Raw genomic sequence first — 17,167 nt, forward strand, 5'->3', positions numbered from 1 at the left:
TCGCTGCCTGCGAGTTCGACCCTGCCAAAATCGATCGCAACTGTCAAAAGCGTGAATTTTCTTCAAAGGTGTGAAAAGTGGAAGCCGCAAGCTGCTGGTAAAGTTCCGAGAATATCCAGGATCAACCCACCGGAAACGGACCGCACTACATCGCATCGCAATGGGTACGTACCGGGGGAGCGGAGGGAAGTGGAGTAGACGTAAGAACTCGTTCGTATTTTTCGCTAGACACGTCCGAGGAGGTGCTGTGCTTTGAGGAGTCAGCTTCGTCGATTAGCAATGGCGGCGGCGGCGGCGGTGGTGGCGTCGGAGATAATGAGGAAGCCAACGATGCCGAAGCGGCTGCGCACGGGGAGGAAGGAGCGGACGAGCAGCTGGGGACGACGGAGAAAGAGGGTGAGGAAAATGGCTTACAGGAATCGTCGGTGAGTGTTAAGGGGCAGGATCCGGCGGATGACGAGGACGTGATTGTGCTGGACTCGGACGACGAGGACCAGAAGCCGGTGCTGGCGGAGCTGGAGGCCAAGCTGAAGAAGGTTGAGGTGGTGAAGAAGACGGCGGAGGTGGCGGAACCGGATGATGCCGTGCCGGAAGATATGGCCGATATGACGGTGGTGGACGAGGCCGACTGTTCGGACGCGGACAGCGATCTGGACGAGAATGGCGAGTCGCGCCAGTGGGACTGTCCGCTGGCGAAGAAGGCGCCGAGGACGTACCGCGAGAAGGACTTCCGGCCGACGGAGAAGGATCCGCGCTGCAAAGACGATTGGACGCTGGCCTCGTTTTGGCCCGTGTACGTGAGCAACTTCCGGCTGTTTAACAAGTTCGACACGGATACGAGCTGCATCCACGCGGTTCACAAGTATTTTGCGGCCAAGGGATTGCCGTCGTTTATGGTGTTCCGTTGGAAGGATAGCTTCTTCAACGACTACCAGAAGCGGGTTGGGGTGTACGACTTTTTGGTGTATTTCTGCACCGAGAAGGACGCGAACCGGGCCATCCAGTGGTGCAACCGTGAGTCGTACTACGGCCACAAGCTGAACGTCTACAGCGGCCGTACGCCGGATCTGTTTTCGAAGCAAAAGTCGTGGCGCCTGAAGCACCTGAAGGCCGAGGACAAGCTCGAAACCGAGTCGAACCTGGAGCAGTATCTGCGTCGGTACGGCGAAGTCCGTTGCGTTTCCAAGCAGGACCTGGACGGAGTGCTGGTCGAGTTTGACAAGACTTTTGAAGACTTTGAGAGTTTGTTTGCCGAAGATCGTCGTATTGAGGCGTCCCCCATTGAGGGACCGGTCTCGCGGCAGCGATTCGTCGAGCAGGACGTCGAGGAGGAAATTTTAAAGTGGATCGAAGGCAAGCCAAAGGTCGTGAAAACTCGACCACGGAACTTCCTGCTTCGGTCGCTGAAACATGGCGTCATCCCGGAAATGTGGAATCTGTGGCTCAAGACCGAAGCGGAAGCCCTGGCCGAGTTTAAAAACAAGCGTCGCGAAGGCCCACCTGGCCGCGCTGCTGACCGAAAGCAGCAAGTCAGCCGCCGGGGCAATCCAGTTCCGAATCGCGCCGGACAAGGTGGCGCCAAACAAGCGCCCCGATCGCAAAACTATCGCTCGAATCAGGCTGGCGGCGGCGGCGGCGCAGGTGCCAAAAATCTCCGGGAACCTCTGCCGCCCAGACCGCCGCGCCGCGACAGATCCCCGTACCGTGGGTCGTCCCCGCCGAGGCGTCGCCCGGAGCGGTCCCGGTCCGGCCATCGAAGTGGTCCGACCCGGCCGCTCGATGACATCGACAAGATCATTAAGCTGAAGCAGGAGCTGGCCAATCTGTACGCGCGCCAGCTGGATGGCGTCAGCTCGCCCGGTCCTCGGCACGGACCGAGAGACGGCGCAGGTGGCAGTGGCAACATCAGGGTAAGTTCCGCACCATGTGCGATGCCATCTTTCTTTTACTTCTGGTGTGGCGACTCCTGGATCTTCAGGTCGATCCAACATACCGCGGATGATCCATAGAATTCCTTTTGGAGGTGTGTATTGGCTGCTAGAATCTTTATTTGCGGCTTCCAGGTGTCTTTCCTAGAAGACCTTAAACCGCTGCTGCCGGACCGACTTCAATTCAGTCATTTATTTCCTGTTTCAACCTTTACCAAAGAGCACATTTCATACCAAAAGTCGTAGTTTTTCGTACTGTTGTAGAATCGAAGGATTTTTGCCGAGAAATCAAACTCCAAATCAAAAAAATTCTCTGCAGAAATTCTACCCCCAAAACAACAGCTTCTCACTAACCATCTCAACCCTTTCCTCCCCCTCTAAAAAATCCCCCAAAACAGAACCGCCCCCAGCCGTACCACTGGAACAAGCAGCGCGACGATCTACTCCTAGAGGTCGGCGGACGCCGAGATGACAGCAGCTTTAGGCGTAACCCGGTTGGAGGCCCACCTCCAAACAGACCACCGTACAACAACAACAACACCGGCAACAACAGCAACAATCGCAACCCGGGGCCGGGAGCAGGAGCGGGGCCAAATGGGAACGGGCAAGCCTTCCCCAAGCGGAATCGCATCCGCGGCAGGAAGAAGCCACGTGGAGCGGGTGCCGTTGGAGGAGCGGCTGCTCCGCGGGCGAATCCGTAAAGGAATTATTTTAACAAATAAGTTGGAGAGAAACTTAACACAAACATTGCATAACAACATTTAAACAAACAAACTTACGATTAAGATTGACTTTCAATTCGCTTCACAGCTAGCACAGCTGTGTTGTGTGTGTATTAATAAATGATTCAGTGAAACGGAAGAGGCGGAATGGTGTTGTGAGTTACGAAAGAAAGGCCCTAATTTTCACACCTCTTCCCTTGCTGGCGTGAAAACGCCACGAAACGGGTAATTGTGGAATTTCCGGACGCATGGAAAAATACCCTGGTAATTCCAAAATCCAAGAAACCTGAAGACCCCACAGACCTATCAACATGCTGCCGCTTATTCTAGAAGGTATAATGGCAGGGTTGTTACGAACGGCGCGGATCGCGCGGATCTGGAGCGGATTTGCTGGCTAATTTTGCTCAGGCGCGGATTTCGCGCGGATAGCAATTTTGATAAACAAATTAATTGAGAACGATAGAATTTCTTTCAAATTACAAAGGATATTATTATTAGCAATTAAATAAATTCAATCTTTTTCGTTGAGTGCGAAAACATCAATTTCTAAGAAGTTGTTAATGAAGAAAATTTTCTTCTAAAAATTATTGATTGTTTTTTTTTCTTAATACGAAACTTTGAAATAATCTTCAAGGAGCGATTTTTTTAATGTATTGAGATTTGTTATATAAATTTAACATAACATTACAACATTACAACAACGAATTGCGAACATTACAACTATTATTATTAAAACATCTGCTTAACAATTCAAAAAAATATCAATTTTATTATAATCAAAATAAAAAAAATCGAAAAATCTCATGATTTAAAAAAATTGAAGCTATGAAACTTTTTAGATTTTCTATGTTTTTTCAATATAAAAATTTAAATTTTAAAATTTTTGGTTTATTGAAAAAAATAAAAATTCTATTGCCACTCTGATTCAGGTAGAATTGATTCTAATCCCAATCATCACAACATTACGAAATCCACTTAGAAATCTGCTAAAGTCTCCGTCTAAAAGCGAAATGTAATGTTAAAATTAAAAAAAAAAAAGAAATCTGGAATTCAACAATTTGAAATTTCAGAATTTACATATTCAAAAAAAAAAATAAAAAAAATAGAATTCATAATTTGAAGTTGTCAAAACTTACAGACTCAATAAACGTAAAAAAGTACGAATTATTAAATTTAAAAATTAAGAAAATATTACAATTGATTTTTTTTAATTTTTAATTTTTTAAGAAAGTTCTTAAGAGGCAGTATTTGTAGATTCTGCTCGGTTTGTTCTAGAGGTCGTATCGAGGTGCTCCGATTTGGATGAAACTTTCAGGGTTTGTTTGTTTATACATGAGATGAACTCATGCCAAATATGAGCCCTCTACGACAAAGAGAAGTGGGTTAAAACGGGCATTGAAGTTTGAGGTCCAAAAAAAATGAAAAATCTTATAATTGCTCGCATTTCCGTAAAACTTCATCGATTCTAGTTCTTTTAGATGCATTCGAAAGGTCTTTTGAAGCCCTTCAAAATGTGCTATAGACATGCAGGATTGGTTTGACTTTTTCTCATAGCTTTTGCAAATTACTATTAAAAATGGATTTTTTTAAAACCTTAACAACTTTTTGCAACAGCCTCCAACACCCATACTCCCATAGATCAAAAGTTAGGGAATTTCATGGACTATAAGCCTACAGTACTAACTTTTTGGCCAATCGCAGTTTTTCTCATAGTTTTACGATTTTTCTAGAACAAACATTTTACAACGGTAATTTTTGCCCTGTAGGCTTCCATAGCGGCACTTTTTGGTCTCAATTTTGTCATATTCGGAATCCTCGGACAATTTCACGTAAGTTAGAAGTGTTGAAGTTATAATTTTGATTTAAAAAATAAATAAATAAATCATTTTTGAAGAAAGAAATAGATCTTATTTACCCTATGATCAATACGTCAAATGCTGTATCAAGTAGGCGAAAACTTGTTTGACCCCTAATCCGACAAAATGCTAAATAATATTTTAATTAATTCTAAATGGCATTTTTTTTCAATCAAATAAAAAATTCAAACACCTCAATCTAATGTAAAATTTTCTGAGGATTCCGAATATGTCAAAATTGAGACCAAAAAGTGCCGCTATGGAGGCCTACAGGACAAAAACTAACGTTGTAAAATGTTTGTTCTAGAAAAATTGTGAAACTATGAGAAAAACTGCGATTGGCCAAAAAGTTAATATTGTAGGCTTATAGTCCATGAAATTCCCTAACTTTTGACCTATGGGAGTATGGGTGTCGGAGGCTGTTGTAAAAAGTTATTAAGGTTTTAAAAAAATCCATTTTTAACAGTAATTTGCAAAAGCTATGAGAAAAAGTCAAACCAATCCTGCATGTCTATTGCACATTTTGAAGGGCTTCAAAAGACCTTTCGAATGCATCTAAAAGAACTAGAATCGATGAAGTTTTACGAAAATGCGAGCAATTTTAAGATTTTGCATGTTTCTTGGACCTCAAACTTCAGTGCCCGTTTTAACACACTTCTCTTTGTCGTAGAGGGCTCATATTTGGCATGAGTTCATCTCATGTATAGACAAACAAACGCTGAAAGTTTCATCCAAATCGGAGCACCTCGATACGACCTGTTTCACATCGGTGAAAAACTCGCTCTTAAGTTATCAAATTATTAAATTTTTGAATTATTTTATTATATAATTATTAAATTATTAAATTATTAAATTATGAAATTATAAAATTATTTAATTATGAAATTATTAAATTATTAAATGATTTAATTATTAAATTATTGAATGATTTAATTATTAAATTTTTAAATTATTATTTTTTGCCATTTTCTTAGTTGGGATCATTTTCGGAGTCATATTTTAGTATAGAGAAATTTAGTTAAGAAAATAATAGAAATTTCGTGTTTCGATTTTCCCGAGTAAAGTTTTGGCGAGAATTATCAAGTACTAAATCCCTTGATTTTATAATTTGGTGATTTATTTTATAGTTTTTAGTTTTTATATTTTCGAATTTAAATTTTTTTCCTGAATTTCTTTTTAAAGCAACTATATTTAAAGTGTTGCAAAAATGCTAATATTGCTTCAGAAATGGCAAAAAGGTTCCATTTGGTACAGGTGGAATATGAATCCACAACTGATCAACGGTACTGATCCAAATGCCTTCTGTATTATTCTTTTTTCGTTTAAAATTTCATTAGTTTTTTACTCTCTTCTATGTTTGTCGATTGTGCGATTTTTTTTATATGGCGCGGATTTCGCGCGGATTGGGTTTTGGGGTCGGCGCGGATCTGGATAGGATTTTTTCTCGACTTTTCCGTAACAACCCTGTAATGGAAACGATCGTCGGCACTGAATCTCCAGTTGCTGAAGTGGAAGCAGTGTATCGATAAAGGAAGGACCCCCTACCCGGCCACGGAAATTTCTAGCAGAGTTGGTTTTGCTAGAATACTGCTAGAATGGTTCTAACAGGCCTGCCAGAATTCTGTAAGAATTTTGCCAGAATTTTCTGACAGAGCAAAATTTGCGAAAGCTGTCGAAAATGACGTCAATTTCGCCAAACCGCAATGTGACCGCCATCTTATAATGAAAGTTGCAATCTTTCAATGATTTTAAAGAAATTTGGCACCGGTTCCGTTCCGTTAGTCACCTGGCCATTCGGAGTTTGGTAAGCATAATGTTGATAGTTCGATTACACTGAAGTTTTTAAAAAAAATCCTTAATTTTACCTCCACTGTTGCATCTTCCGGAAGGCTTGTTGAAATTTACGAAAGTCAGAAACAACCACATGTGCTCACGGCGGAACTTCCCCGCAGGAACCTGGATTCCGGCAGCAGCCCAACGGACATAATCTCAACCGGCTTCTGGAACAGACGGATGGCACCGCTTCAACTAGTTCGTCCTGTTAAACCCGTTCAACCACATGGAAATGCTGGCTTAGTGTATGCTGCTCCGAAAAATTATCCGGAATCACGGCGTTCTAGCAGGATTCTAGCAGAGTTCTAACAGAGGTGTATATTCTAACAGCATTCTAGCAGAAACGTTCCATGGTTCTAGCAGGATTCTGACAGAACCGGCTCTGCTAGAATATTTCGCGACTGGGTATTAGAGCCGAAGCACATTTTTCACAAATTTTCATAACCCTTTGTACAAAACAATGAAAACTGAAGTCTTTTGAACAATTTTGACTATTTGTTTCATCAGTTTATTTGTTTTTGAGCAGAAAAATAGCCATTTGAAAAAAAAGGTGCAGGTGGTTATGTTACACATGACCAGTATGACAAAGAACTTTGCAAGATGGTTGTTGAAATATTCGATTACATTGTGCGGTCCAAATTTCCCCAAGATTCTCTGATAATTACGCAAGATTAGTGATCAATTTCATGGTCCTGAAACAGGCTGTTTGATTTGCAGAGTTTTAAAAAATAATATCAACGTCCTATCGAACTAAGGGGACGGAAATTGCTAGTGAAATAGAAATTAAGGTGAAATCAATCGACTTTCCTTCACCACTCGAAAGTTTCCAAGATGCAGAAATGTTTTTGCAAGGCTGTTGCAAACAATCGGCGGCAGCAAAGTAAATTAACAGCAAACATTAAAACAGCCCTTATCAGGGCTCTAATTGACTACGAAATAGTTTCTAAATTTCCAGAAATAGATTTTCGCAGCGGAATAAAGCAATCTGCAACGCAGTAATCGATTTTTTAATTCCTGCCTGAAGTAAGCAATTTATTTCAACTGCTTAACTTCTGATAATGACCAAATGCTTTTCATGTCTAGTATCAAAAACCATAAATTGTGATACCCATATTGCCCCAACACTTATGGTTCGGCAAATGTCCCCCCCATCGAAACATCCCCGGGGACTCCGAACACTCCAGGTGGTGACCAATTCCAATCATCGACTCCTTCTAATACCGGCTGGCATGTGTTGGCTGGTCCATGCCATCTGCTCCAAAGCCACCAGGCCATCTGCTCCTGATGCTGACTCGTCGACGTCCAGCAACAGAATGATTTTTCGGGATCAACCTTTTTTTTTGCCTCGTCGACGATCCAAAAATTATGAGGTGGAGTGGGGGTAAATTTAGATACATCAATCTCACGTCTCTCGATTGACTGATTGGGAAACGTTTGTTCGACCAACCAGCGTGACAGACAAACAGACGAGACTCTCCATACAAATATTTTTTGAAATCCATCGTCCTATATCAAACCACCAAATCACGGCGACGCCAGCGCTGCCTGGTGAGCTGATGCCGAAACGTAGCTCAAACATACCAATACAAACGCATTACTGTCATGTGTCATGTCAGTGTATGCGTGAGACAATCAAGCCTTAAGTACGGTATGCTGATCGGAAGAAACGCGGTCAAGAAATGTTGCGTGTTCTTTTCGTGACCCCCCCAAGAAAAGTTGACAGTTCGGTATGAGCACGTTTGACGGTGTGCGCGCTTGAGGTTCTTTCGAGGAAAAAATAAAAAGATTGAAAATATTTAAAAGTTAAAATGAAATAGATTAAAAAAAATATTCAAAAACTTTAAACAACAATTTTAAACAAAATTAAGAAATCAATAATTGAAAATTTCTTTAAAAAAAAAACAGAAAATTATAAATTCTTAAAGTCTAAAACTAGAAAAATTAAATTTAAAACATTATGTAATTATATTTGTAACTTAAGTTACTCCAAAGGACATAACCCTCGACATAACCCCACCACAGGATCCAGCTTTCTCCGCAGTAGCGGGTGCCTCAGCAGCAACATCGACATCAGCAGGCCTACCTGGTTAATAGTGTGCTATTTCCTTGCTAGTCAGCCGTTCATCTGGCCCGAAACTGTCCCAATCTTGTCCCGCAAAGCCTAGACTGTTGATCATCAGTAGAATTCCTGAAATCTTTTATGTTTTATTATGTTTTCATTTGTCTCGTATCGACGCCATCGTGCTAACTTGTCGTACGTGCATTTTGGGCCAAATTGAGTTAAGAACGCCATTTTGTGCAGCTCACAATGCCTCACCTTTTGACCTTCACAGATCCCCAAAATTCGATTTCAATCCTGAGATATCCAACAAAAAGCGAAAAAACTCCGTGCATTTTTGTCACTTTACATATGGAAGTAGTTTCAATCTTGTCGTGCTATCTTGTCACTCCATGAAAATTGATGTAAGTGCGACAAAAGGCCAAAGGGATTTCAGGCCAGGAAAGTCAGGATGCGTTTGTCGCACGTACAAGCTAGACTACCGTAAACATATGTAATTATAACTCGGGACTCCAGCAACGAACTTCAACCAAACTTTGGGACAATGCACAGAATGGTGAGCCAAGCAAAACGTGTTTGTTATTGTTTACATTGCGTGCTTTTGTTTTTGAATATTCAAGGTGAAACATTAAAACGCGTTTTTCTCGGAACGTCAAAATGGCGGGTGCGACAAGATAGCATGACGACGTCGGTATGTGCTCACGCTCAATTTTACAACAACAAAAACACATCACACACACTGAGAAAAGACGGGCGAGCTGTCACGACAGCAGCGCCGGGTGAGTGGATGCCGAAACAAAATTGCATTTGAAATAACCGCTTTCGAAGGGCGATGGTTCGGCCTTCGAGTGTCCCGTCCGTTTGTCTGTGACGTTATCGTCCAGTGCACCGTGACGTGACGCAATGTTCAACTGCTTGCAGTTTGGACATGGTGGAAGGAACTGTTCCATCAAGAGTCGTTGTGCAACCTGCGGAGGTGAGCACAAAACTTAAGCTTGCAACACAATCAACGAGAACATCGAAGCCGAATGCTTCAACTGTGGTGGCGACCATTCGACGAAGAATCGGAGCTGCCCAAAACGACCTGAGTTTGTGCAAATTCGACAGCAAGCGACGACGACACACTAACCAAATCGTCGTGGATTTTCCCGCCTGGTCGTCACCAGGGAGAAGCGTTAACAAGTCGACTAACTCGCCTAACAACAGCACAAGCTATTGTACGCCGACGACCTCAACATATTCCGCGGGAGACAGATTGTAGAGGTGGAGCAAAGAGTCTGCTTTTTATTTAATATTCAGCTGTTATGAAGATCGCGTTCGATAGGTGAATGAACACCTATTAGTAAACCGTAGTTTGTAAAGGGATCGCTAAACCACTGCTGCAGGGGCATTCTTCTGAGCATCCAAACCACCGCGACTTCGTCGCCGCCGCTGAACCAACATTTGCAGCCGCGATCCGTCCAGGCGGCACATGTCGTCCTGAAAAAGAGTTCAAAAATCTTTAACCCCATTGCAAATTTGTCGTTGCGAAGAGCCAAACTCACAACGTACGCATCCGGAAAGCCAGCGTTGACGAGCGCCTCGCGGACGTAGTATCGCCAGCGGACGTACATGAAGGTGGCGTGGAACGCGTCCAGGTTGAGCTTGGTGGCGAGTTTCGGCGTCTCGCCGGAAGAGGTCTCCACCGCTGTCATGATCGTGGCGGCCAATGCCTCGGAGATCATTTGCTCCTGAAATAGGGGAAAGTTGGTTAAGAAAAGATGACGACATCGCGCGATTTTCTAACCTTGATCATGAACCGAACGGTCACGTAGTCCAGCAACTTCCAGCGGTTGATGTCCGCTTCGGCAAACGCTCTAATCGCCGTCATGTCCTCGAAATCCAGAATAAACTTCAAGCAGGCAAAGTTTGTCTCCGTGACAGAATCGCCTTCGCCACCGCCTTCAAAATCAAAGTCGGGAAACTCAACGTCGATCAGCACGTGCTCAAACCCGTCCTCGTGCGATCGTTTGATGAAAATTCGTCGCTGCACTGCTTCTTCGGTGGGAGCACCGCTTCGCTTCAGCACAACTCCGGCCAGTCGACGGTAGAAACGGGTAGATAGCTGGTAAAAGTTCACGCTGCGCTCCGTCCAGTAACGGTAGTCGTTCAGCATGACCGTGATGATCGACGTCCGGTTGTGGGTGATGTCGTACGCGAAGCTCGTTAGGCGTTCGTCCGTTTGTTCCGAAGGTGTGATTTGGTTCTGAAATGAATTTCAGGGGTTAAATTTAAGCTAAATTGCTAGATCTATAACCGCTCACCACATCGTACATCTCACAAAAGTGTTTCAAGCCCTCCCACGTGACATCAGACCTATCTGGTTCAAACAGCTCTTCGACAATACTTCTGTACTGATCCTCGCCGAGTTCCGGCGGAAGTGCAGCGACGAGTTTGTGAGTGGCACTCACCTTGTTGCTGGTTTTGTGGTAACCGACGAACGCTCTCGGGAGCAAACCTACCATCAGCAAGCGCTTCTCTTTGGACTCGAGATTCATCTGGTCCCAAACTGAGCGCGCGTTCAGCTCGGTCACCGTCATCGTTTTCAGGTTCAGATTCGGAATGTACCAAAGCTTAAGCTGTGGGACACCTGTGAATACGGAGATTTCGGTCAACAATTGTCACATGGTTCCAAGATCGTCGCACACTAACCCGCGGTCAACAGAATCGTGCTGAATTTGCCCAGCACGGCCAGCGTGTCCGGATGATCAACGACGTATCGGGCCATCTCCAGCGAGCGCACGTTGGTCAACGCGTGTACGATGCTGCCGTACCTCTTGGCCACTTTGACGATCGAATCGAACAGAATCCGATCCGTCGGGATGTGCCCAAAGCGGTCCACCGCCTCTCGGTAGTTCACATGCGGCGCAGAAAGCGCATCGATCAGCTCAATGTCCCGATCGTAGCGCATGTCTTTCGGGCACGTCCTGAACTCGTTCAGATGTTCGTCCTGCTGCAGGTCACGGTTGTCGGGACCGGCCACAAAGAACACCAGCCGGCACTGCTGGCGGTGCAGAAACTGCAGCACCGACTCGATCCGTGCCAGCTGGGCCAGATTGGGACCGCAAGCGTTCCGGTAGCGGTTCTGCTTGGGCTGTCCGTGCTGGAGCTTGTCGATGTGCATCAGGTCGACGAGAATCAACGGAGTTTTGTCCGGGTGATCGCTTGCAAAAAAAGGTGCAGGTGGTTATGTTACACATGACCAGTATGACAAAGAACTTTGCAAGATGATTGTTGAAATTTTCGATTAGAATGTCCGGTCCAAATTCCCCCCTTATAATAACCGTCCTATCGAACTAAGGGGACGGAAATTGCAAGTGGAGCTGAAATAGAAATCGAAGTGAAATCAATTTACTTTCCTTCACCACTCGAAAGTTACTAAGATGCGGGAATGTTTTTGCAAGGCTGTTGCAAGCAATCGGCGGCAGTAAAGGAAATTTGAACAGCAGACATTAAAAACTACCCTTTACAGGGCTCTTAATGATTACGAGATAGTTATTCTAAATTTCCAGAAACAGATTTTCACAGTGGCACAAAAAAATGTGCATTGCAGTAGTCTATTTATTACTTCCTGCCTAATAAGCAATATATTTTAACTGCTTAGCATTAGCATATTTTAACTGCTTAATTTCAGATAATGGCCAAATGCAACTTTTTATGTCCAGTATCAAAAATCATTAAGTTTGATACCCATATTGCCCCAACTCTTACGGACCGGCAAATGTCCCCTCATCGGAACATCCCCGGGGCCTCCGGCCACTTCGGATTGTGGCCACTACTGCCAAAATGTCAAATTTCATGTCCGGTATCAAAAACCATAAAGTTTGATACCCATATTGCCCCAACTCTTATGGTTCCGCAAATGTCCCCTTATCGGAACATCCCCGGGGCCTCCGGCCACTCCGGATTGTGGTCACTACTGCCGAAATGTCAAATTTCATGTCCGGTATCAAAAACCATAAAGTTTGATACCCATATTGCCCAACTCTTACGGTCCGGCAAATGTCCCCCCATCGGAACATCCCCGGGGCCTCCGGACACTCCAGGTGGTGGCCACTACTGCCAAAATGTCAAATTTCATGTCCAGTATCAAAAACCATAAAGTTTGATACCCATATTGCCCCAACTCTTATGGTTCCGCAAATGTCCCCTTATCGGAACATCCCCGGGGCCTCCGGCCACTCCGGATTGTGGTCACTACTGCCGAAATGTCAAATTTCATGTCCGGTATCAAAAACCATAAAGTTTGATACCCATATTGCCCCAACTCTTACGGTCCGGCAAATGTCCCCCCATCGGAACATCCGCGGGGCCTCCGGCCACTCCGGATTGTGGCCACTACTGCCGAAATGTCAAATTTCATGTCCGGTATCAAAAACCATAAAGTTTGATACCCATATTGCCCAACTCTTACGGTCCGGCAAATGTCCCCCCATCGGAACATCCGCGGGGCCTCCGGCCACTCCGGATTGTGGTCACTACTGCCGAAATGTCAAATTTCATGTCCGGTATCAAAAACCATAAAGTTTGATACCCATATTGCCCAACTCTTACGGTCCGGCAAATGTCCCCCCATCGGAACATCCCCGGGGCCTCCGGACACTCCAGGTGGTGGCCACTACTGCCAAAATGTCAAATTTCATGTCCAGTATCAAAAACCATAAAGTTTGATACCCATATTGCCCCAACTCTTATGGTTCCGCAAATGTCCCCTTATCGGAACATCCCCGGGGCCTCCGGCCACTCCGGATTGTGGTCACTACTGCCGAAATGTCAAATTTCATGTCCGGTATCAAAAACCATAAAGTTTGATACCCATATTGCCCCAACTCTTACGGTCCGGCAAATGTCCCCCCATCGGAACATCCGCGGGGCCTCCGGCCACTCCGGATTGTGGCCACTACTGCCGAAATGTCAAATTTCATGTCCGGTATCAAAAACCATAAAGTTTGATACCCATATTGCCCAACTCTTACGGTCCGGCAAATGTCCCCCCATCGGAACATCCGCGGGGCCTCCGGCCACTCCGGATTGTGGTCACTACTGCCGAAATGTCAAATTTCATGTCCGGTATCAAAAACCATAAAGTTTGATACCCATATTGCCCAACTCTTACGGTCCGGCAAATGTCCCCCCATCGGAACATCCCCGGGGCCTCCGGACACTCCAGGTGGTGGCCACTACTGCCAAAATGTCAAATTTCATGTCCAGTATCAAAATCCCTAAAGTTTGATACCCATATTGCCCCAACTCTTATGGTTCCGCAAATGTCCCCTTATCGGAACATCCCCGGGGCCTCCGGCCACTCCGGATTGTGGTCACTACTGCCGAAATGTCAAATTTCATGTCCGGTATCAAAAACCATTAAGTTTGATACCCATATTGCCCCAACTATTACGGTCCGGCAAAGTTCCCCCAATCGGAACATCCCCGGGGCCTCCGGACACTCCAGGTGGTGGCCACTACTGCCAAAATGTGAAATTTGATGTCCAGTATCAAAAACCATAAAGTTTGATACCCATATTGCCCCAACTCTTACGGTCCGGCAAATGTCCCCCCATCGGAACATCCGCGGGGCCTCCGGCCACTTCGGATTGTGGCCACTACTGCCAAAATGTCAAATTTTGAAAAAATTGCAGCGTCGGCTCGTAATCTTCTTGCAAAGTGACTGGTAATTTTAGAAAGCACGAACAAACTGATGATCAGCGCTGAAAGTCTGATTAGCTGTCAAAAAAGCTTAAAAGCCATTTGTCAATCTGGGCTCGCACTACGAGGTTCGTGTCTGTGCTACAAAAAGCTGATTTTAAACAAAATCAACTGTGGCATTCAACGGTTCAATGCACGCGGTTGACTACTTGCAGGCACTTTTTTAAATTTGTATTTGAGCGTTTTTTTCAGGAAATTCTTTCAAACTTCTCTAAAAAGAGAGAAAAACACCATAAATTGCGTAGAACCATAAACTTTATTAGTCAAAAAATCGTCTCCGTCCAGATTACAATTCACAATGATCGCACCTCCCCAATTCCGCTCACTCGCTCTCGCTGCCGGATTTGGCCGACTTTTCAGCCCCGCTGCCGGAACGACTTCCCGAGCGGCTGCGCGACCGGCTTCCCCCGCCGGATGCCGGCGAGCCCGACCGGCTTCGGCCCGACCCGGACCGACTGCCCGACCTGCTGCGGGCCGACCCCGATCCGGACCCGGAGCGGCGCGACCGCGCCGAACCGCTGCGACTGCGGCTTCGGCTCTTGCGACTTCCGGCCGGCGAACCGGACCCGGAGCGGGAGCGCGACCGCGAGCGAGACCGGGACTTTGAGCGACTTCCCGAGCGGCTGCGACGCTGTTGGGCGATATCAAGAAGGGTGTTGAAGGGTTGTTGTGTTGTTTTGAAATTTTGTGGGTGGGGACTTACCGAGCTGGCACGACTGCCGGAGCGGCTGCGACTTCCGGAGCCAGACCGGGAGCGCGAGCGGGACGAGCGACTTCCGGAGCGGCTTCGGCCGCGATCTTCGCCGTTGTCGTCGCCCTCGCGCTTGTCTTCCCCTTCGGGTTCCTGGCTTTCCGGGAGTTGTTCTTGCTCCTCCTCTTCGGACTCTTCCGGTTCCTCGTCCTCGATGTCCTCTTCGTCTTCCTCGCCGGGTGGTTCCAGCTGGCGTTCGCGGTAGCGTTGCATCCGATGTTCCGGGGCGTTCAGCGGACGATGTTTGACCACCAGCTTGGTGTTGTTGGGCGGTTGGCCGACCTTCTGGCGACGTTTGCTCAGCCGGACGCGCGTTTCCAGCTCGTTGTAGTACATGCCGTCCTGGCGCAGAACCAGATAGTAGTTCTCCTCGTAGCCCTTCGAGGCCTTGCTCTTGACGTTCCAGTTGTACTCGCGGGCCATCTTGTACTCGTACTCCTCCTCATCCTCGTACAGCGTTTCGTTGACGAGATCGCGACGTCGCTTCTCGAGCGTCTCTTCCGTGGGCAGGAAGTACGCCACGAACTGTTCGCCACTTTCGTCCATCACGCCCCGGATCATAGCCTGGGACATTTCCTCGATTTGGGCGGGCACGTTCTTGCCGATCGGAGCCGGATCGAAGTCGAAAATGACCTGCGCGCACGGATACTTCCAGTTGGCAAAGTCGGGGAACACCGGAAGCACCTCCACCGGAACAACACCCGGCTTGCTGTAATGCGCCGTAATTTCCTTCTTGTTGTCCTCGAACGTCTTATCGATGGCCTTCACCTGCGCCTCCCGGTCCATGTACAGCGTCTCCTCCCTCAAGCTCTGCTTCACGTTAAAACCGACCTTCGCCTCCACCTTCTCCATCGTCTGCGGCTGGAACCGGGTCTGTTCCGTCGAAATGTACTCCGACTTCCGCAGCCAGGAAACCGACTTGGCATGGCGACTGCTCCGCATCGAATCCTGCGGCGTATGAATATCTTCCTCCAGCAGCTTCTCATCCGCCGGATCCAGCACCGCCAAATGGTCAATCTGGTACAGATCCCGGTTAATCAAATCGATCGTCACCCCCAGATCATGCTCCGTCAGCACCTCGTACCGATAATTCCGCTCCAACGACGTCGGCTTGTACTGAATAAACCGGTCATTCTCGAACGGGTACGTAATAAACTTCAAATCGAACGGAATGTCCGGCAGGGTGTTGCAGTATTTAACCCGCGTAATCAGTTCCGACCTGCAACAAAAAACACTTTCATAAACAAACCTCCCCCTCAAAACCTCAACAATACTCACCGTTTCTCCTGGGGGCGGGCCACGGCCCGCTTGTCGGCCGCGTTCGAGCCGTTCTGGATTGTGGGGGCCATCGCGGGGGGGCCGGAACTCACGAAAATCTGGATGAGCGTTGCTTTTTTTTCCTTCCTCCTCCGCGGATTTGCACTTTCAATTCGACGACGCGCGGCGGCCACAAACAGCTTGAGCGTAATTTGACAGCGGCGCTGTCAAAGTGTGACGTAACAGTAGAGGCGAGCGCAAGAGGGACGCCTAGCTTTTTAGAGAACCTTGATTTTTCGGGGTGAAAACCCAGTCAGAGCAAATAATACTATGAAACTGAAACGAACCCCATGTTAATTTTTATGTACAACGGTAAAAAACACGATTAAAAACCATTTATGATCACTTTTTTCCATTTTAATGCATTTTTTTGACAAGACATCATTTTTTCGATTGATCAACTATGGTCCCCTTGGAACGAGCTGTCAAGTAGGAACTTTTCTGTCAAGAAGGACCACGTGGTTAATTTTTCCAAATTGATTTAAAAATCCATTTTAAACTCTTTGTAATCGTACAAAGGGCCATTCCCAAGTAACCAGAAGCACTAAATCAAAACTCTAAATCCACTCTAAATAAACTTTCACGATGCTATGACACTTTAAATTTGATTAGTTGCTGAGATATCGACGTTAGAAAATTGTGTGTTGTTTGGGTGGTACTTAGAAAACATCAATTTTCTTGTTTTTAAACCTTTGCATGGCAATATCTCAGCAACTAAAGGTCGTATCAACAAAGTTCAAAAGTGCAAAATATAGAGAATTTTCTCAGCTCAGCTCAAAAATATTTTTTTCACAAGTGGGCAAACATATGCACTAATTTAAAAAAATGAAAAACTTCGACTATTTTCAAAAAAGTCACCTAAAAATGGATTTAACTTGAAAACGGTGCACTTTATCAAAATTTCACTGAAGTACTTTTTGATTGCAAATTCAATCTTACATCAAAAAATGAAGTTG

The 17,167-nt window shown here is 45.8% G+C and overlaps 3 protein-coding genes across 3 annotated transcripts; 1 reads left to right on the forward strand and 2 right to left on the reverse strand.

Annotated features, from left to right (window-relative positions):
* Positions 1–18: 18 nt before the first annotated feature.
* On the forward strand, positions 19–2,789 carry LOC120423655 (uncharacterized). Its single transcript, XM_039587539.2, has 3 exons — positions 19–164; positions 229–1,910; positions 2,327–2,789. Exons 1-3 carry the CDS (start codon positions 161–163, stop codon positions 2,627–2,629), a joined length of 1,989 nt encoding a protein of 662 aa, XP_039443473.1. The 5' UTR covers positions 19–160; the 3' UTR covers positions 2,630–2,789.
* A 6,864-nt stretch (positions 2,790–9,653) lies between these two features.
* Positions 9,654–12,150, reverse strand: LOC120423770 (uncharacterized). The gene is made up of 5 exons (XM_039587690.2): positions 11,090–12,150; positions 10,702–11,027; positions 10,185–10,643; positions 9,943–10,128; positions 9,654–9,877 (listed from the first exon to the last, which is right to left on the reverse strand). The coding sequence occupies exons 1-5, from the start codon at positions 11,559–11,561 to the stop codon at positions 9,767–9,769; spliced, it is 1,554 nt and encodes a 517-aa protein (XP_039443624.1). The 5' UTR covers positions 11,562–12,150; the 3' UTR covers positions 9,654–9,766.
* A 2,230-nt stretch (positions 12,151–14,380) lies between these two features.
* Positions 14,381–16,363, reverse strand: LOC120423913 (RNA polymerase II-associated factor 1 homolog). The gene is made up of 3 exons (XM_039587897.2): positions 16,173–16,363; positions 14,847–16,113; positions 14,381–14,774 (listed from the first exon to the last, which is right to left on the reverse strand). Exons 1-3 carry the CDS (start codon positions 16,241–16,243, stop codon positions 14,466–14,468), a joined length of 1,647 nt encoding a protein of 548 aa, XP_039443831.1. The 5' UTR covers positions 16,244–16,363; the 3' UTR covers positions 14,381–14,465.
* Positions 16,364–17,167: the final 804 nt, after the last annotated feature.

Source organism: Culex pipiens, chromosome 3 (genome assembly GCF_016801865.2).
Source record: "Culex pipiens pallens isolate TS chromosome 3, TS_CPP_V2, whole genome shotgun sequence".
Lineage (NCBI taxonomy): Eukaryota > Metazoa > Arthropoda > Insecta > Diptera > Culicidae > Culex > Culex pipiens.